General features: G+C 46.6%; 1 protein-coding gene across 3 annotated transcripts in view; it reads right to left on the reverse strand.

Annotated features, from left to right (window-relative positions):
• LOC144769658 (glucagon receptor-like) overlaps positions 1–25,785 on the reverse strand; it is a 641,797-nt gene that overhangs the window by 211,772 nt on the left and 404,240 nt on the right. For all 3 annotated transcript variants that reach the window (XM_078653833.1, XM_078653834.1, XM_078653832.1), the window contains exon 5: positions 2,225–2,346. In XM_078653833.1, coding sequence (XP_078509959.1) covers positions 2,225–2,346 — 122 coding nt within the window. The remainder of the gene's footprint in view (positions 1–2,224; positions 2,347–25,785) is intronic.

The following is a 25,785-nucleotide window of genomic DNA, read 5'->3' on the forward strand; positions in this document are numbered from 1 at the left end:
CAGCCTGGCCAAATGCACACACTCTCTGCAAACACAGTCTGTCTGGAGGCTGGAGCCAAACACTGTCTGCAAACACAACCTGATCAAATGCACACACTCTCTGCAAACACAGCCTGTCTGGAGCCAAACACTGTCTGCAAACACAGCCTGGCCAAATGCACACACTCTCTGCAAACACAGTCTGTCTGGAGGCTGGAGCCAAACACTGTCTGCAAACACAACCTGATCAAATGCACACACTCTCCGCAAGCACAGTCTGACAGAAAACAAACACAATCGGCAAATCTGGCTTTTCAAAATACCACAACTTGTCGGGATACACAAACTTCTTGCAAATATAGCCAGTATAGACGCAAGCACAGTCTTCTGGATGTCCACTAGCAGCAAACACAGCCTGTCTGGGTATACTCACCCAGTCTGGAAACACAATCTACCCGAATAGACACTGTCTGGAAATACAGCCTGCTTGGAAGTACATTGGAAGTAAACCTAAACTATCTAGATGCACAAACACATTGGTAACAAAAGGAGACGGTGTGAGGCACACTGCCTCAAAAGACAACCTATCAAGCAAGATGCATTCACACACCAACATACACGGACACATGCAGGTATACATACACTCACTGTTTACAAAAGGAGACAGTTTGATGTAATCTGTCTCCAAACACAACAGGATGAATGCGAACATACAAAGGCAAGCATACGCAAACATACACACAGTTTACAGAAGGAGACTGCTACACAAGCCCCAAACATAGCCTATAATGATGCACATTGCACACACACAAATATGCACAGTCACATGCATGCACTCTGACACACTGTTTACAAAAGTAAATTGTTTGATGACACCAGGGAAGAAGGGTTCACAATAAGGCGGGAAAACTCCAAGGAGGAGGCCATTATTAGACCCAGGACTGTCAGATGAGGAAGACAAAGGAGCAGGGGGAGGTAGCATGTAGGAACAGAGAGGAAACATATGAAGAACAGGCCTGGATTAGAATGAGAGAGAAGAAAAAGAACTGGAGACAAGGAGAGACAAAGAAGGAGAGCGACAGGGACATGGAAAGGGAAAGGAACAGCGAGGTGGAAGAGAGAAGGACAAGAGGAGGAGAAAGAAGAAAAAAGAGAACAGGGCATAAGCAATGCAAGAGAAAAGGGAAAGGCTGACAGGCAGGAGTCTATGGAGACAAGCTAAGATCTCAAAACGTCAAGGCAGCCGATGAAGGAAGAGGTGGACACAGGGCTTGGAAAGAGGTGAAGCAGGGACATCATTTAGGGGTCGCAGCTGAGACCCCTGGCTTGCCCCTTGCAACCCCTGGCACTGCCGTTGCAACCCCGTTGCCACCCAGAGGTGGCAAAATCAGTGTCAGGAACACAGTGGCAGCTCGTCGTTATGGACATCAGTTGGGGCTGTACTCTATTGTCTGTCAATTTATTCGACTAATAGTGGATCCTTTATATGTTATATTTTCACTATTAGTGTAATAAAATGGAGTTCAATTCGCTCAAATATAACCCTCTCCGGCAGCTGATGTATGTAAAAAATGCTTTAAAATGTATGTTGTGCGCATGCTTGCGGGTGAGAGTGTGTTTATGTGAGAGTGTGCGTGTAAGTGTGAATGTGTGTCTATGTGTAAGCATGTGTGCGTGAGTGAAAGTGTAGGTCAAAGGCCGTGTGATGTCACTTCCACTACCTCTAGTGCTTTGGTGAATTGACGTGCATGAGGTGAAGTGACAACTGGAGGAAGCAAGTGGGAGGAGCAGTGTGTGAGAGGATGAAGGGTGTACACCTGGTTAAAGATGCCCCAGGGAGTTGAGGACATGATGTTTAAGGCCTCAGGACCTGGAGATAACCTGCCAGAAAAGTAACCAAACGAGCCTTCTGCATCCACACTAAGCAGCTCACAGCTCACTGGATACCCAGACCGACCACCACTAAAACCTCTCTACATTTCCAAGTTGTAATGACACCGAATGATTATCCAATTAGTACTCTCCATTCAAAGGCGTTGGACTACAGGATCATTTTAGCGGGTCATAGACAAAAGCTGAACTTTTCTAACTGGAAATGAGCTTTCAATACGGGCCTGGAAATAGAAAACTGCGAAAGCCCTAGTAGACCATCAGAAACACTCGCGAGCCACGCACACTGCATCGCTGCACCAGCACACCATAGGTTGTTGAACACCCACCCAGATATTGGACCCTTGGTTCTGACCTGAGCCCGGAGCTCGTCGGCGTCCACCTCGCACTCCGTGGAGTCCCTGCTGGCGTTTCCATTCGGGGTTGTGGTCCACTGGCCCTCTGGGCCGCACCGCTTGTAAACATACCCATGCTGCACTGCGGGAGGTCAGAGCGAAAACAATTAGGTAGGACTGGCTCATGGGCCCAGGGATCTCACTTTGACCTGAAGACTTTGCCCTGTGGCTCCCACAAAGCTCCACCACCTACTTTTGCCTTAGGTAGACACCCATATTGAACTCACAGCTTGCCATCTACCTTGCGACCATTTGATTCCTACTCCTGCCAACACCAGGTTGACCTACTTTACTTATGCTTTGCTTTGGGTGATTGCTATGTTTTGCCTTGTTTTTCTTACTTGGTTTCTATTTGCCTTCTTCTGAGAAGGGCTCTGAGGAGTGGCCCAGCTCCAGGGAAGGGGTTCTCATGAGGTTTGGGTCTTGGGATTTGGGCCTTGCCTGGTACACACCCTTATTCGTGGGATTATGTGATTGCTCCAGTTACTTGACCTGCCTGGCCAATCCTGCTCCCGAATTCCCAATTTACCTCTGTCTCAGGTAACTTTTCCAGGGGGTAAGAGGGGCTCTCCTTGCACGAATATGGGCAGAAACATATAACACATTAAGACATCCTTTAACATTGTTTAAATTATATTAGACAATTGTTTAATCCTCCGTAAATCTCTTACTCCTCGAATTTTGTTTACCTATGCTGGCTTTTTCATACAATAAAAACATACAGTCTTCCATTTACACTCTAACAAACCGATTTACACTGGCCACTTAATTAAAGGCAATTTTCACAACACATTTTCTCTGGTACATATTTTGCTTCCATCTTGCTGGCACTTTTTCACACGAGCTTTAGATATTTCCACAGCAGAAGACTGTTTTTACAGCTCAGGACCCTGTGTTAGACCATGTCGCATCTCACACTTTTGGACCGCATTTTGTCAGTCACTACTATAATGGGATCTGGGTTCGGCGATTATAGGTTCCCAAATGCAGTACTGCAGTTTCCTTCTGCTTCTGCAGGACATGGACATGCACATGAACACAAGGGGTTTTAAATTCACTACTGATAATCCCTTTTCTTTTTTATAGTCAACTAGCAGTCCGTCCCGACGTTGTCCGGGTATGAAATAGAATGTGTGTAATGTGTGTATTTGGCAAGGGCAATTTATTTTAAAATCTCGCGGTAGACAACATTTTTTGTTTCATTAGAATAGGGACGGAGAAGGCCCAGCTGCAGCCCTGGTTGATGTTAGCAGGCGCGTGTAATTGGTGTAGTGATCCGCCGCCTGAGCCCGGCTACAGCCCTGGTTGATGGTAGCAGGCGCGTGTCATTTCGTTGAATAAGAGAGTTCAGTAACAGCGTGCAGGAGAGGCTGCAGTAACGTTACTTACCAGGCCTCCAGGTGAACACGTTTGTCACGCCCCCAGCACACGGCCACAGCAGACGATCTTCTGATTAATGTACGACCCACATGGCATGAAGGGCGGAACGTAGCACATGCCCCTAGCGTGCCCCTTGATGCGGCGCAATTGCGTTCACATGGCATGAAGGCCAGACGCACGCCCCCAGCGTGTCACGCCCCCAGCGTGCCCCTTGATGCTGCGCAGCAACGTAATTGGCGCTTGTATCTACGACTCACATGGCATGAAGGGCGGACACACGCCCCCAGCGTTTGTCACGCTCCCAGCACTCCCCGTGCCTAACAAAAATGAATGTGTGTCCTCATGTAACGTAACTGGTGCTATGTAAAGCGCTCTGATACCTGATTCAGTTCGGGTCACGTTTGCGCTATATAAAACTCTGCAAAAAAATATATATATATATATATGGTGGCCGTCTGCATAGCCTATGTCCTTCTGCTGCAACTACCCTTTCCAACGCTGTATTGGATGTTGTGATTGATGCTGTGGTTACTGAGATTACCCACCTCAAAGGTTTGGGCTCTCTCTTTATAATATTAGTATGGATGTACAGGCTGCCAACTCCTGCAAGGGTATATTTTAAGGTATAGCATTCCTTGCTCCACCTACAGCCACTCATTTAAAGTAGTTGAGATTATTTGTAATCTCTGGAACAACTTTCATTAAAGGTTCCCATGTATCTATGTTTATGGTATTTGCATAGCGTGAACCTAGCCAAAAGGCAGCGCAGCACTGTACATCGTCAAAAACAAGCATAAAGTCAATAAGTGAGAGGAACTTGGGTTGAGAATGGTTAATGCATTGTGATGCAGTGTTTATTAAAGAGGTGAGTCTTCAACTCTTTCCTAAATTGGAGCAGCGTTGGGACAATCACCGATGGATACTGGGACGTTGTTACAGATCCTGGATGCATAGACGGACAAGGCCTGCTGTCTTGCCTTTTTGTCTTTTTACACTTCTGCAGTATGATGGTGTCCTGGCTGCGGGTGTGCTGAGAACAATCAGTGACTACATGCAGGGGGCCTGAAGGGGTGCTTTATTGTTCTGGAACAAGCTTTTTCCACTGTTCTGTCAGACTTCTAACCACTTCTCAATAGGCAGGAAGCAGCTCAAGAGCTACCGCCGCCTCCCTGTTGTTCTTATGTGGTGTGTAAGATGTTCAAAGCCACTCAAGGGTTACCAAGAAATGGCTCAGGGTGCATGAGCCCTGGACAGTAGATAATATAAGATAACTTATAATAAATCTGTTTTCAACAGTAGGCGAAGTTTACGAACGCAAAACCAATACTTTTCACTTTAACTTTTAATAACAATGTAATAATGCATACACCGACAGCCGTGTTTTCAATGTGTATTTTTTTTTTGTTCACTTAATTTCTGACTTTCCCACTTTAGATTTGGGTACAGGAATTCCTACCTTATAATGAAAAAATATATAATGTAAATGCTATTTAAACCACGTTACTGCAGGACGTGATATCACCAATCTAGCCAGTGGAGCAGAAACCTACAGACAGGGCCGGCCTTTAGCATGGGCGAGTTGGGCTCAGGCCGCCAATATTTTGTGCGGCGCATGGAGCCGTGTGCATTAAGGTTATGCCAACAGCCACGTCCTTTGCATCTTTCTCCAGCCTTGTCCCTACTTCGTTTCTGTGTGCTTAGCCAGTTTAAACTGATCTCAGTCCTTTATTATTACCGCGGGCGACGTTTTTTGTTTTTAATACCTCTTTATTCTCCTTCTTTGCCCTCCCTTCACCCTGTGACCCCTGCTGGCACACTTCAACAAAACCATCCTCTGAGGCAGCAAAAACTATGGATGATTTGGGTGCGCTTGGGGAATCCGGGGATGTCTGTGTTCAGGGACCAGTCCCTGCTCATCCAGGTACTTCAGTACCATCAGCAAGGGCGCCAAATTTCTCTGCGCCCACGCCTAAGGCGCTATTTTAGCAAAGGCCTACATATATAAATGAAAGACATTTAAATAACGTGGTTGAGAATGTGCAGGGATTTCCGCCATGATTGGGCCCACACAGTATGTCGGAATGAGATCCTTGGGGGAACGGAGCGGCAAGCGGTCTCCCCCGAGGATTTTCGCCCGATTGGTACAGACCAAGGGCTTTGATTGGGCGGCGGGGCGGCAGCGCACGAAGGGTGGCAGAAGCAGAGGGAGAGGGGGAGCCCCATTTTAGCGCAACGGCTGGGTGACAGGAAAACTTTGTTGCGAGGCCCACCCACCCACCCTATATAAAAAAATAATAAATAATAATAAAAATAAAATAAAAAAAATTATAAAAAAATAAATAAATAAAAAAAATGTTTCATTTCAAATGCCACGATAGGACAGGCAATTTTGTTATCCAAGTTTTTGAGGCAGAAGAGGGGGAGGTCAATGTCTAGAGCGGACATTGATCGTCGTTCACGAGAGAGGGTGGGGGGAGGATCAGGATGGGAAAAAGGAAAAGGAAAAAGAAAGTAAGTTGAAATCTTTGGAATATGGGGTGAGTTAATAAAATGAAATTTATGAGAGGTTTTTGGTAAAACAGTTACAAAGAAATAAGTTGAAATGAAATTAGATGGTTTTGGCATAACTTACAAAATTGTATGGTTTCGGAAATATATAATAAACATGTGATATGAGCTTTGGATATTAAAATATAATTGCCTGATCTTATAAATAAAAGTGGCCTTTTCTGCTACAGTGGTGTTGTTTCTCTTGGTCTGGATTATTTTGGGCGAGCACCTGTTGATGAGTTAATCGTCGACCCTGGCGGATTTTGGTTAATGAATTTTAACACCTGCGTGCTGTCTCCACGCAGGTGCTTGCTTGCAAGAGTGCAGGGCACAGAGCCAGAGTCTCGAGGCTGCTAATTGAGCCAGCTGTCAAAACGCGAGTGTGTCTGCACGTGCCACTGTTTACAAATGCAAGGCCTGGTCCCCTGGTAGAGCTCGCTGTAACATGGCGGCGCGGGCTGAGCATCACCCGGTATAACAGGCGCGCAGCAGCACCCCAGCTGCAGGATGCAGCGCGAGGAGCATTCTTCACACGCACAACGTATTTCTTCATTGGCCCGTGTTTTATTGTTTAATTTAGGTATCTTGAGCGTCGCTGGTAGCGAGTTAGCCATGCCCCGAAAACACCGAGTAATCAAATATTTACGTTTGTGGGCAGCAGTTTTGCTTCCCTGCAGGAGGCAAGGACGAGAGCCAAAATACATTGTGTAAAACAAGCGTTGGTTCACGACCCTGTCGCTCCCTGACACAGGACTGTACAAACACCTCGTATGTGCGTAAATATGTACGCACCAGGGCGACCTGGCAGAGTTGGTGGCTGGTGCACTGCATGCCCGTGACTGACCACTGACTGACCCAGTGCGTCAGGGCTGAACAGAGAAAGTTGGCATCTTTTGAGCTGAGTTTGCTTATGAAAGAGGGAAGAAATATACATAACAGCTGAATCGAGTCAACGTACTTCCTCTTATTAGGGGATTCACACAAAATGTATTTCGACCTTTTTCCCCGAACAGGTGCGTGGCATGGATGAGGGGGGCTTTCAAAAGGTCGAGCCCCTGAGCAGCAACACGCCTGCTCCTATGGAGCGGAAATACATGATCTCCTGCAGATTATGGGGCAGAGGGAGGCGTTAGCCGTCATGGTTTAACGGCTAGCTCCATCTCTTCAGAAACGCATGGCTGCACCATATTTACAACGATATGGTGCAGCCTTGCGTTTCCCCCTGTGCTGACGCAACACTTAGGAGTGTAGTGCCAATGCAGGCACCCATAGTGCAAGGGTGTCTGCGTGCAGGGGACAGATTGTTTATTTACAGGAAGGTCCTCCTTCCTGTACATAAACAATCTTTAAATACCATTTTGTCGTTTCTATGTGTGTTGCTAAATGCAGCAAAATTGCATTTTTTTAAAAGATTGTTTATGTACAGGAAGGGGTCCTTCCTGTACATAAACAATCCAAGGCATTTTACTTTTTCCATGTGTGCTGCACAAGGTAGCACACATGGAAAAAGCAAAATCAAGGGGAAATAATGCATTTCTCCTTGTTTTGCCAACTTAAGACCAGGTTTTCCCTGGTTCTCTGCTTTCTATTTACGCTGCCCTTGTAAATAGGAGGCAGCGTAAAAAACAATTGGTGTTGCGGTGGAACGCCCACCGCAACACCCACTGCCAAACCCTTTCATGCTAAGCATAGCTTCAAAGACGCCTTATTTACAAGACAGTATTAAGGGGAAACATCCTTTACAACGCAACTGTTACACCGCATGACCATTACGACACAACCATTACAACGCAAGTCATTACAACAACTTGCGCTGGGGGGTGCTCTAGGATAGGGAATAGTTTTAGTTTACTATCCAACACCTTCCCTACTATCCACGGGGACTGGAGTTGGAATAGTAAATTAAACTATTCACTATCCAGCGCCCCCCAACGCAAGTCGTTGTAATGACTTGTGTTGTTAAACTTGCGTCGTAAAGGCATGCGTTGTAATTGCATGCGTTGTAACGACATACATATGTATTAAGCCATCTTAAGTAGCTTAATGCTGCCTTATAAATAATTCAGAAAAGGGGGTGGCGATGAACAGAGTGTCTGAATTAAGCAGACCACTCTTACCCAGTCCAAAGATCAGGGCTTGATCCATCACCGTTATTTAGCTCACTGCCCCATCCCAGCTCAGAACCCGGCTATATGCAAATTAGTCTGTCCCTGGCCCAGTGCATCATGGGAACAGGGCAGACCAAACTACCAAACCAATTCTTCACCAGAAAGGAGTCAAGCTACCGGGGACCGGTTTCTGGCATTTCAGCCTCGTCGGCCCGGCTTGCTTGAATCCTGATGGAGCAGTGAGCAAGGGACTCATGTCTGAGCATACCCTGCCACACCTATAGTGGCCAAAAACGATTCAGAAAAGGGGGTGGCGATGAACAGAGTGTCTGAATTAAGCAGACCACTCTAACCCAGTCCAAAGATCAGGGCTTGATCCATCACCGTTATTTAGCTCACTGCCCCATCCCAGCTCAGAACCCGGCTATATGCAAATTAGTCTGTCCCTGGCCCAGTGCATCATGGGAACAGGGCAGACCAAACTACCAAGCCAATTCTTCACCAGAAAGGAGACAAGCTACCGGGGACCGGTTTCTGGCATTTCAGCCTCGTCGGCCCGGCTTGCTTGAATCCTGATGGAGCAGTGAGCAAGGGACTCATGTCTGAGCATACCCTGCCACACCTATAGTGGCCAAAAACGATTCAGAAAAGGGGGTGGCGATGAACAGAGTGTCTGAATTAAGCAGACCACTCTTACCCAGTCCAAAGATCAGGGCTTGATCCATCACCGTTATTTAGCTCACTGCCCCATCCCAGCTCAGAACCCGGCTATATGCAAATTAGTCTGTCCCTGGCCCAGTGCATCATGGGAACAGGGCAGACCAAACTACCAAGCCAATTCTTCACCAGAAAGGAGACAAGCTACCGGGGACCGGTTTCTGGCATTTCAGCCTCGTCGGCCCGGCTTGCTTGAATCCTGATGGAGCAGTGAGCAAGGGACTCATGTCTGAGCATACCCTGCCACACCTATAGTGGCCAAAAACGATTCAGAAAAGGGGGTGGCGATGAACAGAGTGTCTGAATTAAGCAGACCACTCTTACCCAGTCCAAAGATCAGGGCTTGATCCATCACCGTTATTTAGCTCACTGCCCCATCCCAGCTCAGAACCCGGCTATATGCAAATTAGTCTGTCCCTGGCCCAGTGCATCATGGGAACAGGGCAGACCAAACTACCAAGCCAATTCTTCACCAGAAAGGAGACAAGCTACCGGGGACCGGTTTCTGGCATTTCAGCCTCGTCGGCCCGGCTTGCTTGAATCCTGATGGAGCAGTGAGCAAGGGACTCATGTCTGAGCATAACCTGCCACACCTATAGTGGCCAAAAACGATTCAGAACAGGGGGTGGCGATGAACAGAGTGTCTGAATTAAGCAGACCACTCTTACCCAGTCCAAAGATCAGGGCTTGATCCATCACCGTTATTTAGCTCACTGCCCCATCCCAGCTCAGAACCCGGCTATATGCAAATTAGTCTGTCCCTGGCCCAGTGCATCATGGGAACAGGGCAGACCAAACTACCAAGCCAATTCTTCACCAGAAAGGAGACAAGCCACCGGGGACCGGTTTCTGGCATTTCAGCCTCGTCGGCCCGGCTTGCTTGAATCCTGATGGAGCAGTGAGCAAGGGACTCATGTCTGAGCATACCCTGCCACACCGGTAGCTTGTTTCCTTCCCAGTATAAGAATTGGCTTGGTAGTTTGGTTTGCCCTGTTCCCATCATGCACTGGGACAGGAACAGACTAATTTGCATATAGCCAAGTTCTGAGCTGGGATGGTGCAGTGAGCTAAAAAACGGTGATGGATCAAGCCCTGATCTTTGGACTGGGTAAGAGTGGTCTGCTTAATTCAGGCACTCTGTTCATCACCACCCCCTTTTCTGAATCATTTTGTCCACCATAAGCGTGGAAGTGTATACTCAGATGTGAGTCCCTTGCTCATTGCACCATCAGGATTCAAGCAAGCCGGGCCGACGAGGCTGAAATGCCAGAAACCGGTCCCCGGTAGCTTGTTTCCTTCCCAGTATAAGAATTGGCTTGGTAGTTTGGTTTGCCCTGTTCCCATCATGCACTGGGACAGGAACAGACTAATTTGCATATAGCCAAGTTCTGAGCTGGGATGGTGCAGTGAGCTAAAAAACGGTGATGGATCAAGCCCTGATCTTTGGACTGGGTAAGAGTGGTCTGCTTAATTCAGGCACTCTGTTCATCACCACCCCCTTTTCTGAATCATTTTGTCCACCATAAGCGTGGAAGGGTATACTCAGATGTGAGTCCCTTGCTCATTGCACCATCAGGATTCAAGCAAGCCGGGCCGACGAGGCTGAAATGCCAGAAACCGGTCCCCGGTAGCTTGTTTCCTTCCCAGTATAAGAATTGGCTTGGTAGTTTGGTTTGCCCTGTTCCCATCATGCACTGGGACAGGAACAGACTAATTTGCATATAGCCAAGTTCTGAGCTGGGATGGTGCAGTGAGCTAAAAAACGGTGAAGGATCAAGCCCTGATCTTTGGACTGGGTAAGAGTGGTCTGCTTAATTCAGGCACTCTGTTCATCACCACCCCCTTTTCTGAATCAGCCTTATAAATAAGGCAGTGCCCCAAGCGCAACCACAACATAGTAAAAAGTGACATTGTGGTGGCATTAGGGGCTTGTACATATGGATGATCTCAAAGCAGAGGACTAGAGTATGTTTTAGATAGCTAGGTACCCCGTCACAAATGTGACGGATATTCTGTCTCCCTCATTACAAGTGCCATAGGATTTAATGCACTTGTAAAAAGGCGAGCAGGATACCGGTCACGCTTGTGATGGAGTAACTTGTGCCCCTAACTCTAAATCTGGCCCCTATTTCCTCCTAAGAATCTGTGGAGTATTTTACAGGGTGCATTTGAGAGTGAGACAGAGGCTTGTGAAGGTGATTAGAGCATTAATTGAGAACCATTGTGGGGATTTTAGAGTCCAGGAGATACATTGCCATGGTTTTTTGCAGCCAGCGAGCTCTGGAGACTGGGAGAATGGAAAGTGAAAAGATACTGCTTGGACAGGTCAGGGTAATGTGTTGAGCTGGGAGGGGATGAAGGAGTCGGCTGCTAGATGTCTTTTGTGTGTTAGACATAGTATCCACACAAATATTTTGACGCATGTTGCATGTACAGTGGAATAAGTTGTTTAACAGCTGTTAACCACATGCTGGTATGTTGCCCTGCATTGAATTTTTGCCCATATAGGAACTTGCCTGAAATCCTGGTATTTGTGTGAGAAATAGGAGTTGTGAGTCCCAGGGCATTCAGAGGTTATTAGGCCTCAGTTGTAAGAACGAGGACCTTTCACTTCTGTAGTGCTGGGTCCCTAGTATTGTGGACCCCGAAACTGCGAATCAAATAGTTATTTTAGCACTTGACTCTCAGGATAGCAAAGCAGAGCAGTGCTGGGCTTACTTAGGTACGTGCTGTGGGCTAGAGACTGAGAATTCAACAATGGAAAAAGCAACACTGGAAAACCTTTCTCAGGGTCATTGTCAGTGGGACCTGGAAAACATATACTGGTCAGATTTCACAATAAATGTTGTGTGCACTTTTGAGGGCCTGCATTGCTCCCGTTTGAAACACGTCAGGAAGTACTCAAGTCCTACTGGACACACTCAATCACAATATGTCATTTTTTAAGCTACCCCTTGGCTTTATGGGGCACCTTACAGTCTGAAGTGAATCCTATAAACGTGGCTATGGACTGATCTCTACTCCTTTTTTTGGGTATCTTTTCTTTCCTCTTTTGAGGTGCCCACATTCTGTCTCAGCAGGTCCCTCTGGTCCCGTCTTGGGAAGACCCACCCAGCAGTCCCTATGCAGCATGAAGAGTGCTGGCTCTCCCACCACCCCCTGTGCCCAAAGAGCTCACTCTTTCAGTGCTGGGCAGGTGCAACAAAGTCCCCAATGCTCCCACTGCTCTTCTCTTGGTGCTGGTAGTAGGGAAGGGACACAGTGCTCTTTCTGTAGCCAGGAGGACACCCCCTCCGATGGGCTTTGCAGCAAGGTTATGGGGCTCTCCAATAAGAGTATAAGTATACAGGTTACCCAATGTAATTGTGGAAATGTCCAAATTTACCACAACAACGCTTATGGCCTGTTGGTCCATTGGGGAATCCCAAAGCCTCTTGGGGTGCAAAGTAATTCCAGCTACTGATTTTCTTGCTGCCGCGGGAGTCCCTAGTGACAGGGGCACCTGTGGTGGCTTTCAGATGCGCTCCTTATGAACATTTTTTTTGTTCGGTATATGTCTGACCCTGGAAGACAATTCATGTGGGGTTTTTTGTGTCTAACTCCTTGTGGCACATTTTGGCACCCAGGAGTAATTTTGGGAGCCTTTGCCCTCCAAAATTTCAGAATGGTTTTCTGGGAGGCTTTTGATGCCTTGATGCAGAATCTGACACTAATGTTTCCTCCTCCTTAGCAGCAGTTAGTTCTAGAGATTGGGCCCAGCCTCTTCTCCTAGTGCCTAGTAGTCTACTGACCTGGGGTGTTCATGCAGCAGCATCCCATGGTACTCAAGCCAGACCACTCCCCCTGCTTGCATTTCCTACGTCCTGAGGCATCCAGCCAATGACAGGTGCCTATGTGTCCAGGGGTAGCCTGGGGTACCCCGCTCCTACAACTGTGCTTCTATAACACGTCAACAAAAGTCCAGGTGAAACCCCTTCTTTTCTTTCGGATTCTTTGTATGCACCCTCTACTGTCCCCAAGAAGGAAGAAGGGTACTAGTGACACTAGATCTGGAGTCAAAGATCAAAGGATACAATTACAGAGTGGGTCCCTGCACCCCAGACAGGAGTTCATTCAGACACTCGGCCCATCACCTTTCCATCCTCTTCTCAAAGTCTTTTCCCTTGTGTAGGGTTTTAAAAATGAAGTTGGAGAGTTATAAAAGGTGGAAGTCCCTGCCCACTCTAGAGATGGCCAACTACTCCTCTACCCTGACTGACATTTCTTTGGAGCAGCCCCTGGTCAGTCCAACCCCCTAAACAGCACTAGAGATATTTTCAGACTGTGAATAAAAGCAAGATTGAGAAAGTCCTCTCCTCTGAGTCAGACTCCTCCCAGTCAGAACTTGTCTCCCATCTACAAGCCCCTAAAGTGACTGCAGCCAAAGTCTGCCCACACTGCCTTTATCTACTATTTGAGCATCTAGCTCCACTGAATCACCTTAGAGTGATTTCTGCCAGCAGCTTCCTGTCCTAATAATTTCAATTGGGTATGTTGTCTTGGGGGGAAGGCTTTGAACTGTCAGCAGAGAAATTGTGTAGACCCAGGAGGGTAGTTAAAACCCAAATCCCATTATGGTTGGCTCAGGGAGATGTGCTCAATGTAAAAATAAATAAACAAATGCATAAAGGACAAAGCTGTCACTGAATATCTATTTGGGACTTGTGAAGCTACAGGAAAAATCATGTCAATGGTTTTTCTACATCGTGCAAATCAAAAGCTGCATTAAAGCATATTTTACCCAAAGAGTAAAATATGTTTACACACTTCAAAGTCTACACTTCAGCCAAGAAGATGGAGACATCTATTATTCGTTTTCCAACTGAATTATAAGGCCTGGGCAGGCCATATTCAGTTTAACCTGGGGTCTATCTGTGAGAGTGCCGTGTGCAGATACCATGCTGAGTTAGAAAAGCACTCCTCTCAGCCTCAACACATGTGAACTCATGTCGTACTCTAACTGCTTCAGGCTCTTTACTCCAGCTATGCACATCAGTTGATCTTATGTTAAAAAGTAAGTACTGACAGTTGCAGTACAAGCCAATTTTAAACAGAAGCTAACAGTGAGTGAGGCTCCATTAGTGACACTCACTCACAGGATAAGTCTAAAAACCAGGAGGTCCAAAAAAACCCTGGGGGTTTTACCAGTCAGAACCCACTTCTTCACAGTTTGTAGGTTAAAGATAGAGGAAGGTGGGTTTTTGCATTTAGCTTGGCAATGCCGGGAGGTGCAAAGCTTTCGGAATTGGGTGGTTACAGCTTTAAAGAGGAATGTGCACCTTCCCCTTGTCCTTACACCCCAGAGCTTTCTATTGGGCAACACTAAACGTCCAGAAGGCAGCAAGATGGAGTACAAATGTATGCAACTGGCGCTAACTCTGATCTGACGCAGGATTGCCATCTCCTGGATGGGCAGTAGAGCACATGACTTTGACCGTTGGCACAGTGATGAACAGGAATGGGCATTAGATGAGGAATTTCACATAAAGCTAAGTAGGTGGGATGACAAGGTGATTGAGGACTTCAGTGTGGAGGGACCTCTTCAACACACTCCTAGACCCGGTCCGCTGCGTTCTCCTCAGATAGCGACAGCATGGCTGACGATGGGGATTTTGGTTTGTACTCCACATAGAGTTTTAGAACATTTTGGCCTGCCTATGTATGAAGAGATACTATTTCCTGGTTGTGCTCTCAGCAATCATGAATGGCATGTTTGGTTCCAGATGTGTCTTTTCGCAATATGCCCGCTATGCTGTATGTTTTATATCTCAACTGCTGCTGTCTGTTTGTTTAAAACAAAACTGAAAAATAAAGGTTTTAAATGAAAAAAGATAGATGAAGGAAGCTGGGTAGAAAACATTTCGGCAATCTGGAGACTTAAAGAGATAAGTGCCCAAGGACTGGTCTTGACCAGGAGGCCATGAGAGGGTGGAACCTAGGTTGGACCAATGAGCAAATGTTATGTTGTGTTATATTGATTTGTATGGCACATTAATCCCCAAGAGGGTATCCAGGCACGTGGGTAGGTGTGTAGGTTTGTGGTCCCCAAGGTGCCTATAGGAAGAGCCAGATCTTCAGTTTTTTGCGGAACTAAAGCAGTGAGGAAGAAACTCTGATGAATTGAGGGAGATTGTTCCAAGTCATCGGAGCAATGCAGGAGAGTGAGCAACCAAATGGTGATTGAGAGGCAATGACCAGAGGGGCAGGTACCATGGACTGCACTGCCCCAGAAGGGTTGTATGTTCTTACAACGAACTCCGTTGTAACGCATGCCTTTACCACGCATGCGTTACAACGGAATACTATTTTCACGCATATCCTTCTCCACGTTTTTTCCGTGGTGACGTCACACGTAATAAAAAAAAACGGCAGTTTCCTTTATCTACGATGCCGATTGCCTGCACTTCTCGACTTAAGGTTAGTGGTTTTTTTTGGGGGGGGGAACCCCCCCATTTTTTAATTGTACCCTTTACCACACATGCTTTTACTACGTACCTCGTAGTAAACGTATGCGTGGTAAAGGCTTTCGTTGTAACCACGCATGCGTTGTAATGCATGCGTGGTTAAGCTTTTCATTGAAACGGCCGCGTTGTAGTGGCCGTTTCCCCCCCAGAAGAGACTGAACCTCACTTGGGAGCCAGGGTGTCCCAGAAAATAGAGGCTCCTGTCCAAAGAAACAGCAATGCTATTTGCCCTGTATGTCACAGAGCCAAAGGAGCAGTGACTCTCAGGGTCCTCCATGTTCCTTCAAAGAAAAGTGTGCCCTGGCCCAAGGCAAAACCTCCTTGCATAGCCCCAGTGCCAGAGCATGGTCCTTAGTGGCGGGGCCCCCTTTCCTTGACAGAAAGCCATCATAATGAAGGAAAGAGATTAAAATAAGGAGATTTTTTGCGGCTGTCCTAAAGGCCCAATGTGAGTGTATGAACAGAGCCTAGTTGAAAAAAAAACAATACTAATATTACAAACTGAAAAGGCTTAAAGTCAAAGAGAACAAACAGAAACGATAACTAAGCAAATGTACCTAGTCAAATAAGAGCAGGAGAAGGAGCATTCAAATCTGAAATCTCAAGCAAAATGAGGATGGTCACAATGTCTTAGACGTCCTCTAATTATTGAACAAAATATTTTTGGGGATTGAAAGAGGGCAAAATGGTAGACATCTAGAAAGCTCACAGAATCATCCTCTGGAAAACTGGCAGAAGCATTTACTTGAGAGACATTTTGACTAAAATATCCTCCTTTCAACAAAACACATACATGATGGTGGAGTCGTGGTTGTCGGCTCCTTTTCACTAGTTTCAAAGCCGAATATTACTTAGACTGTATAAAAATCAATGTTTTAGAAATGGAAAGCATTTAAACCCCTAATATATAAACTCAACAAAAGAAACATAATTGTCAAGTGTTCTTATTCAAAATGGGAGACGGGACAACATAATGTCAGAACACCATGTGGAAGAGCCAAGGTTTTAAGCCTCACCAGTGTGACATTAGAGTAGGCGTTTTAGCTATACAGCAAGATAAATATCAAAACAGGACTCTTGGCAAACAAGACGACACGATGCACGATGTGCACGATGAGTGAAATAATGTAACCGGTTTCTGAATTAGGAAAATACTGGAAAGATGGAGAAGCGATGAAGCGGAAGAGAGCAACTTGCGATCCAAAATCCCATGAAAGGGAGGGAAAAGGTTGCATATTATTACAATACTTTAGTATGTTTTCAAATGAGAAAGTGAGAGGTTTAAGATACAATGTGCTTGGACTGCTAAGTCTAAGAATTTTAAAGTTTGTTGTAGCTAGGATGGGATGGAAAGAACAGAGTAGGTTTTGGGGGAACACTGCACAAGCATGAACACAGTGTATAAACCCAAAATGGAGGTTAAAGTAATACTTCACCAAGGATAGTGGTGGGAAAAGAAGATCACAGCGATAAAGAGAATGTTTAGAAAGGCTACAAATTCTATAAATGATACAGTAGTAGTAGTAGCACTATTTATCAATATTACATTAAAAGATGGGAGCTTCAGGGGTATTGGAGCAAGTGGAAGGGAGCACCCCAGGGCATTTGAGGAGAAAGCCGACAGTGCATTGGGGTTTGTAAAATGGTGTGACAGAGGAGGCCAAGGCCTTCTTGTGGAATGGCGACTATGACAGAAAAGGGTGTTAAGGAGGTCTGACCTAAGGGTGAGGGGAGAGAAATAAGGGCAATATTCTATGATGACAAATCATAAACGAAACTAATTTAATTCAAAGGTTTAAATCCTAGAAACAAACTTAATTACTAAACAGCATCTAAAAGTGTTGCTCTAAGAAATGTACCAGCTAGGAAATGATAGTCACATTAAGACCAACAATGTTGAAACCATTACCCGTGGTGTGCACACCATTTTACACAGGAATCTACAATTTAAAGTGCTTGATCACTATGTTGACAAGAAAGATATATACATCATAATAAGGAGTAGTTTTAGTTTTTATTATTTATAGACCATGAAGGACCTAACAGCATACAAATCCCTTGGCCAGGAAGGCTTTCTATTAATCTGCGCATGACATACATCCTAAACTCTTTTCTGCACGCAGTAAGGGTAGTGTAATAAATGACAGAAGCAATCATTACAGTTATGCCCAGCCCAACAAAGATATCACACTGTGCATATCTTGTTGTTGATGAGAATTTTTGAACTTGAGTGTAAAAATGTTCACAAATGTGCAGGTGAACCAGACTGGAAGCTTTTCTCCACAACCTGATAGGGGAGGGACCAGTGGGTGTATACAAGCAAAAACACATAGAAAAGATTTTTCACCTTGCAAAAAGTCCAATAAGACTGCATGTGTAATGTGCAAAGCATTTTTGTGGTCGCAAATGCTCTGATTCGTAGTTTACGACCATAAAACTGCTTTGTGGAATGTGTTAAATACATTTTAGGAGTCAGTAACTTTTTTCTGATTCCTAAAATGGGTTTGGAAATGGATAAGCAATCACTATTTGGAAGGGGTGTATTGTAGTCATCCCTTCCAAAGAGCAATTCCTATCCAAAGGTACGAATGGTCTAGGACTGAAATAGCAGTTGTAAACCAATGAACTCTTACTAAAGTCCAAGTTAGGGCGGCAACCCAGTCATAAAAGGGACGGGCTGCCTCTGATACGCATTCCGCTTTGTGAATATGAAAAAAAGTTTGCTGCAGAGTAGGCAGAGGTCTATCGGACCACTGCCAACTCTCCAACAGACAAAAAGGCCAACCTTCTTTTTTAAAATACAGCCCCACTCCTTTAAGGATAATGGGCTGCATTTAAAAAAAGTGTATTTTAGTAGTAAATGTTTTTTTATTGAAGAAATCAACACTGGTCAGGCATCAACAATCACGATCACTTGTCAGACAAATCAGCAGAGGTAGGGCGCATGTACATCAGAGGGCAAGGCGTACAGCGTACAGTAAGTTTTAGTTATACACAGCAAGCCGCCTACAACCCAACCGGGCCGGCCGCGTTTCAAAACAGTGCAACTGTAGTCGGGGTAGCTCCAACTCCTGTCTCCAGCTCGTGCCCTCTGACTTTGACGTAAGGCCTGGCTCAATCCCGCCCCTCAACCGTGCAGATTGTCAACACACTATTAAACTATCAACTCTTCCTTAAACACCCCACCCCTCCCAACCCTCCCATACCCAGCCCTCCCGTCATCCCCAACACCAACCCCAATAAGCCCACCCCCAACCCCCACCGCCCTCCCCCCCCTCACCTCCCCCCCAGGAGTTCCATGGTCTCAGTCTGGCAGCTCATATCCCATTCTATCATCGCTCGGGGGCGGGCTTGGCGTCACCCTCCATGGGGGCACACTCCGCCAACCTCAAAAGTCGAAGATACCTCGGGCAGGTGACTTCCACAAATTCCGAGGACAGAAGGGCTAGAAACGGCTGCCAAAGTTCCGCATACCTTGCCCCATCCCCCGTTTTGTACAGGGATAGTCTCTCCATACCTAGGACCATCCACAGACGGTGGAGCCACCCCTGATATGCGGGAACGTGGGTCGTGCGCCAATGAGCGACAATGTTCTGTTGCGCCGAACCCAGAGCTATGGCTATCAGGCGTCCCCTCCGCGAACGTAAGGGGTATGTCAGTGCATTTGGGAGCCCTAGGAGGACGTAAGACGGGAAGCGCGGGAGTTCAGTGTCAAAATGTTTATCCACGTCATCCAGCACATGGCGCCAGTAATCCTGCAATAGGCGGCATTCCCAAAGAATATGCGTGAGGGTACCCAATTGTCCGCAACCTCTCCAGCACAGGGGGTCCTTGTTACTATCCATCTCATACAGCCGTTCTGGGGTGTAGTACCAGTAGGTCACCACTTTCGTTAGAGTATCCGTGAGCCCCATATGATACGCCGAGTGTCGTGCCCTATAGTATACACCCTCCCATTCTTTATGGGTAAATGACCTTCCCATCTCTCTCTCCCAGCGCGCCCTACTCGCACTGTAGGTATGTTGGTGCTTGAGTGTGAGCGTTTTGTATAGATCAGAGATTAACTGCTTGTCCGACAAAAAAAAAAAAGTGTATTTTATTGAAAAACAATCACAGATATGGTGATCTGATGACCCAATAGGGTCGCCATCCCTGTGATGGACTCCATTCAGAGCGAGTTGCAATGTATGGCCAACTCCATTGCGACCTATTCCGAATCTGAATTTCTCTAACTGGCCTACTTGTACTCAGATTGGTTCAGAAATTCATTTACAGGTTGCAGAAATTCTAGTCCTCCAATTGAGAGCAGTATTGTGAGAGCAGTAAAAAGTACCTTTGGTTATTTGTTCTGTTATACTCAGATGCAGAAAACACTGTGCCAGTGCGAGTTGATCAGTATTACAGAAAGTCCTAAGTGGTGATTAGCATTAATAACCCCCAGGAATAAACAATTTTTAAATGGGTACCATTCACACAAAAAAGCTACCCAATAGAAATACCAAAGTGAGGATGCCCAAAATTCCCTGAGATTTGTATTTTGAAACTAGTGCTTGTCAGCCATGGTCAAGAACAAACAACCATTAAAGAAATTCTATTTGAAGGAAATGAAGAGAACATAAGCTGGAGGGCTTCTTGTCAAACCTGGTAAATCCAGACCCTTAGCCTGATGACAAATGTCAATGCGATTTGGGGTAGTACCGGATTTAAAAGTAACACAGTGACCTTTTTGTCTACTTTTTAAGTGAAGAAGAATGACAGATGGAATGCTCTGAGTGGGGCACCATTCCAGCAACTAGCTGGGGTCCTCGAAGCAGAGAATAGAGGGGGGCTCTATCATGCCAGAATACAATATCTTCTATGAGGGAATGATATGAGCATATAGGAAAGTCTACATGCCTCTTAGCTAGGCAGAATCTTTACTATCAAAATAAATACAGTCTTCCTACTACTGTACATATTTCATGCTCTCCTAAGCAATATCCCAGAAGACGATCTCAAAACTCTACAAGGGTTGTCCGTTAAGTTTATGTGGAATGAGAAAAAAATATAGGCTTCGTAAGGAGTCCTAATACTACCAACATGTTAAGGGGGTCCAGCGTTCCCCAATATTTTACCTACCATAGAGCGAATCCACTCTGAGTCCTTGGGGAGCAGTTATAGAGGGTTTATGAAAGCAGAGGGCCCGCATGATCCAAACTCACAGGGAATTATGGGGCGTGATATGGATGCCAAACAAAGGCCAACTCCGTAAAATTTACTCTAGCCACAAAACTATGGTCCTTTTGCATATTTATGCTGTGTTTGAGGAAAGTCTACCATCCTTTCCTTTCCCACCTGCACTGATCTGCTACAACTCAGATAGGAGGTCACTGTGGCAATGGAAGAGCCTGCTCCTACTAAGAGGAGAGATGGGGTGGGAGTGACATGTCTGCAAATGGTGCAATCAAATCTTTAGAATGGTGCAAAGATGGTTTTGGATTTCTGGAGTATGAGAGACATAAATACTTTAAATAGGAGATTGGGTGTTACACCTGGACAAGAAAGAGAAGCAGCGAGGCAAAGCGCCATTCTAGCAGTCAGAGCAGCATGTGAATGAGAAGGGTGTCTGATAACTCACTTAACTAAAGTATGCTTTGGAGTACGCCCTCTGATGCACCCAGAGGTAACACATATCAAATCTGGATAAGGAGCTGGGTATGAATGTCTCAGAGGACAAGTGGAATAAGAAAGGGTCTAACCAAAAGCTTCGGCCTGGGTCAAGAAGAGAGAAACCACTGATAATATAATATGTGGCTGGTACACAACTCCCGTGAAAATACCTGAGATGTTTCATGCCTTGGCCGCCACGTCCTGCAAGGCAAGTGATAACACAGGCATTGCTCTGCAAGTCCTATGGCCATGCCCTAAACTAAGACCATCCCTGGCAATTACGTCCGACTGGCTGCGGGGGAGGGGGGAGTGGACTTTGGGAGGGGGGAGGGGGGGGGGGGGTTGGATTCTGGCAGGAAAACTGCTGCTGTGCTATTTTTACAAGAGGCCGGTTTTGCAGCACTGCTGCAAAACCGGCCCTAAGGGGCGGCCTTAGGCATGTGCAAGCTGTGCACTGCACAGGGCCGCCATACCCCAGGGGCCACCACGCCAATATATATCCTTAATATAATAATCCTCTGAGATTGGATACATATTTTCGTAGCGGCCCCTGGCAGGGGTTTGGTGGCCTCCGGCTCTGTTCCATTTCCAAACACCCTGAGCCCCCCTCTCTTCACTGTCCTCCGCGCTCCACCCCGCCCGGACCCCCTCTTCCGGGGCCCCCTACCTACGCTCCCTGCCCAGGGCCGCCATGAGCCTAGAGACGCCCCTGCGGCCCTCAGTAACAAAAGCTGTCCCCACTGGTCCAAAACCGGCCCCCGCCCTTCCAGCCCACCAGGGAAATACCCCGTGCCCACTACGGCTAGTCCAGCCATGACCCTAAGCTTCAGGGCTTCTGGAATGAAGCCCCAGTGGCCATGAAATACTGGACCACACAATTGCAGAATGACCAGAGTGGATTATGCTACGGTTAAGTATGGATGAAAAACAGGATGTCACAGATACATTATTATGAATCTGTTGCTAGGGGAGCAATGCTCATACATAGCAAGTGGAAACGTCAATGCCACTGAGCAGAAAAGAATGGCCCCAAAAGATGTGAAACAATCTGGGAAGAATTACAGTTTGAATAAATTATAACTTCTAGAGGATCTAAACAAAACGTGGTCTCCTAGTTAATTATGTGGCAAAAGAAAATCACAGACTCACATGCGAGTTCAGCATACGGTGGGATAAGCAAAACTGTGGTTCAAAGGCGACACTAAAGGTATTACGGACCTACATATTATTAGTGGGCTATTGTTAGGTAAATAGGAAATTACACACAGAAAAAAAGAAACATTTGTTAAAGAATAAGAGCCAGGACCCAAATGTTTGCTCTGAAGCCCACAGTCAGCGCTATCGAAGGTCGGGGTGTTGAATACCAAGGTTGTGTAGTCTTGATTCCACTTAATGCGGCTTTAATCCACCACCAAACACTATAAATATAACATGTTCCCAGCTATGCTCAAGCAAAATTAAAAATGTCAAGATAATTCTGGTGATTAATGTACTTGCTGAGCAGATCTGAGTTTTGTCCAGTGGCAGTTTTGACTCATCATAAAGTTGCGCAGAGGGTTAAGGTGCCTGCTACAAAGCATGCGTACCCGGCAGATAACAGAATTGTATTTTTTGTAGATAGATGACTGGGTTACTGCTTTTGTCACAAAGATCTTTTTGTAACTTTCAGTTCACACGTTACAATTATTCTAATATAGGGAGCTTTGGACTGGCTTCAAAGAGCTGCATACAAACTCCAAGGTACAGATTTAGGGGCAGATTTATGAAGGCCTTGCGCCGCCGGTGCGTCATTTTTAACATGGGAAAAAGTGACGCACCGGCGGCGCAAGGCCTTCATAAATCTGCCCCTAAGAATCTTTTATTTTTCCCCCACTCCTTTTCTTATCATAAGGTTGCTATAAAAAGGTTTGTTAGGGTAGAAATAAATTCTTATTAGTAAATCCAACTCCAAATACTTTTATATCTTGAATCAGGAGTGTGTGCTTCACCAGACCAAGCACTCTTAAAACATAATACCCACCAGTATGGTTGACATGGGACTCCTACATCGAATAGTCCTTCATACCTTAAGGAACATTTGCTAAACATTGATTTACACACTTGTATGACTCACTCTCTCTATCAATTGCATTTATGATGTGAAGCGCTCTGACCCCCTACATTAGTATGAATAGCGCTATAAAAGAAATGAAATATAGGAAGAAGGGGAGGGCTTTGGAGAAATGAGAGGGGTGGTAGTGAGGAAATCCATGATGAAGGAGGCACCTACAAAGATTGTCACACCAGGCTCCATCATCGCTAAAGCCGGCCCTGGATCAGGGATTAATGAAGGAATTTTGTTCCTTCCTCGTCAAGATAAACACGCTGAAGCAGATTTTCTATATGTATTACATAAGAGAGAGAGCAGGACAGCTACATGTTCACTAAGATATAGCCTGCTGCTCTCTTCCCATGTGCTGGGGCACACTATGGCTGCCTTGCGCCATGCACACATCTTCTCAACATAGTGAAACATGAGTGTGTGATGTCTAGCACAGGTTTTATACTTGAAGGGTCCTCTTCCAGCTCAAAATAGCAAGCTTTAGAACGTTTCCCGCTTAATATGAGTGCTGTACAGTGCAGCACAATTGCTAAGTGAGAAATGTTTGGAGGAAAAAAATAGCTTCTCCTACTTTAGGTCTGCCTCAAGGATGCATAGTTTTTGGTACCATGCCCTATCTGCAAATATTAGCACATAGGGCTTTGTGTCAAAATGGAAGCAGGCATGGAAACGCCTCTTTACCACCCACTGGACACCATCTTGATGCAAAATAGCTATTTTGCGTCACTTTTAAGCAATGTTTCAGTGTAAGTAAAGATTTGCCTTTTTGCTTACTTTGCATCGCTCGAAGTGTTGATAAATCTGGCCCACTGGGTCAGTCTGGTGAACTCTGCGCACTCTTTCAAGGACATTTATTCACCTTGGGATATTAGGATAGCAAATAGAATAGAAATACATAACAGCATTAAAATTGCCCTCTATTGTGGTTGTCCCCGCTGACAGCATTCCGGGCATTAGCAGAGATGATTAATGATTAAAACATATCTGGAGGACAGTCCGGCTCGTCCCTTGGCACACGCGTGTGCTCCAGCCAGAGTCCAGCCCCTAGGTGTCTCGATGAACTTCTCTATCACTCACCAGGCTGCCAGCCAAGGGCTTCCGGGAAGGAAAAGAGGCAGGAAATGCACTGGTGCTGTCGAATGGTGTCGCCCAGTAACGAGCGCGGGTCATCAAAGGGTCACGGGACATGACTGTGGGTCATCCAAGCATAGTGAGACACAGGGGGCATCTCCGGGCACGTGCCACAGCTGGAGGCCCGGAGACGGTTCTTTTGACTCCCGCACACAGGAGCCAAGATTCTTGAGAAAACATCACTTTTGGCCTCCATGCACTCTGGTAGCACCAATTCAATTCATCAGTGGCCAGTCCGACCCTAAAAGCCTCGCTCACTTTTCCTGGATGAACCCAGACACAGCTTCATGGACCACCTGAATCTCCCTGCACGGCCTTTGCCTTCCTCGGCGCCCTCTTCACTCTGACGACCCCTGTCACCATCCATGATGGCCGGTTACTGTCACACACAGACATCCCTAGCCACACAATACTCTTACTCTTAGATGGCCTCGCTCACACTCCTGGTCTCCACAGTCAAGGTACCTTACGGCATCAAGCCTCGTCCTCCTACCGTGTGGGCCCTGTCGCCCATCATTGCAGCCCTGCCTCTCTGAAAGCACCTACCGACTACCAGTGCCCTCCCAACAGCCCTCTGTCACAGTTCAAGCTGCCAACCCAGTGATGACCCCTGCCTGTCTCTTTAAATGTCAAGCCCCCCTTTCTGGCTGTCACTGTCAGCTTCTCTGATTGTTCTACTACCCCCTCAGCTCTGCTCCCTGACAGGCACAGTTGCTCTCCTTGGAGGTCAGGGTCACATCTGATTAGCCCAGCCTCCCCCCCCTGACATCACTAGTCACGTCATTAGCTGCCTCCTCTGACAGTCCTCATCACCGTCCCAGACGGTCCCAGTGGAGTCTCTACATCATGGGTACTCACAAACTTTCTCTCGGGGGCCAAATTTACAGTGTGGTTTGTGGTCGAGGGCCGCACCAGTGGGGGCGGGGTCAGAGGGGAGGGGGCGGGGCTAAAACAAAAAGAAAACTTGTGACCATGAGGTTGCACACAGGTCCCTGCAGCAGATGCCTTCATCCACTGAGCCACCAGACCCAGCATACATACATCTCTCTCTCCCTCCTGCCCTCCCTCTCCATCTCTCTCTCTCCCTCCTGCCCTCCCTCTCCATCTCTCTCTCTCCCTCCTGCCCTCCCTCTCCATCTCTCTCTCTCCCTCCTGCCCTCCCTCTCCATCTCTCTCTCTCCCTCCTGTCCTCCCTCTCCCTCCTGCCCTCCTGCCCTCCCTCTCCCTCCTGCCCTCCCTCCTGCCCTCTCTCTCCCTCCTGCCCTCTCTCTCCCTCCTGCCCTCCCTCTCCCTCCTGCCCTCCCTGTCCCTCCTGCCCTCTCTCTCCCTCCCTCTCCCTCCTGCCCTCCCTCTCCCTCCTGCCCTCCCTCTCCCGCCCTCCT

The sequence above is a fragment of the Lissotriton helveticus genome, chromosome 7 (assembly GCF_964261635.1).
Source record: "Lissotriton helveticus chromosome 7, aLisHel1.1, whole genome shotgun sequence".
Taxonomy (NCBI): domain Eukaryota; kingdom Metazoa; phylum Chordata; class Amphibia; order Caudata; family Salamandridae; genus Lissotriton; species Lissotriton helveticus.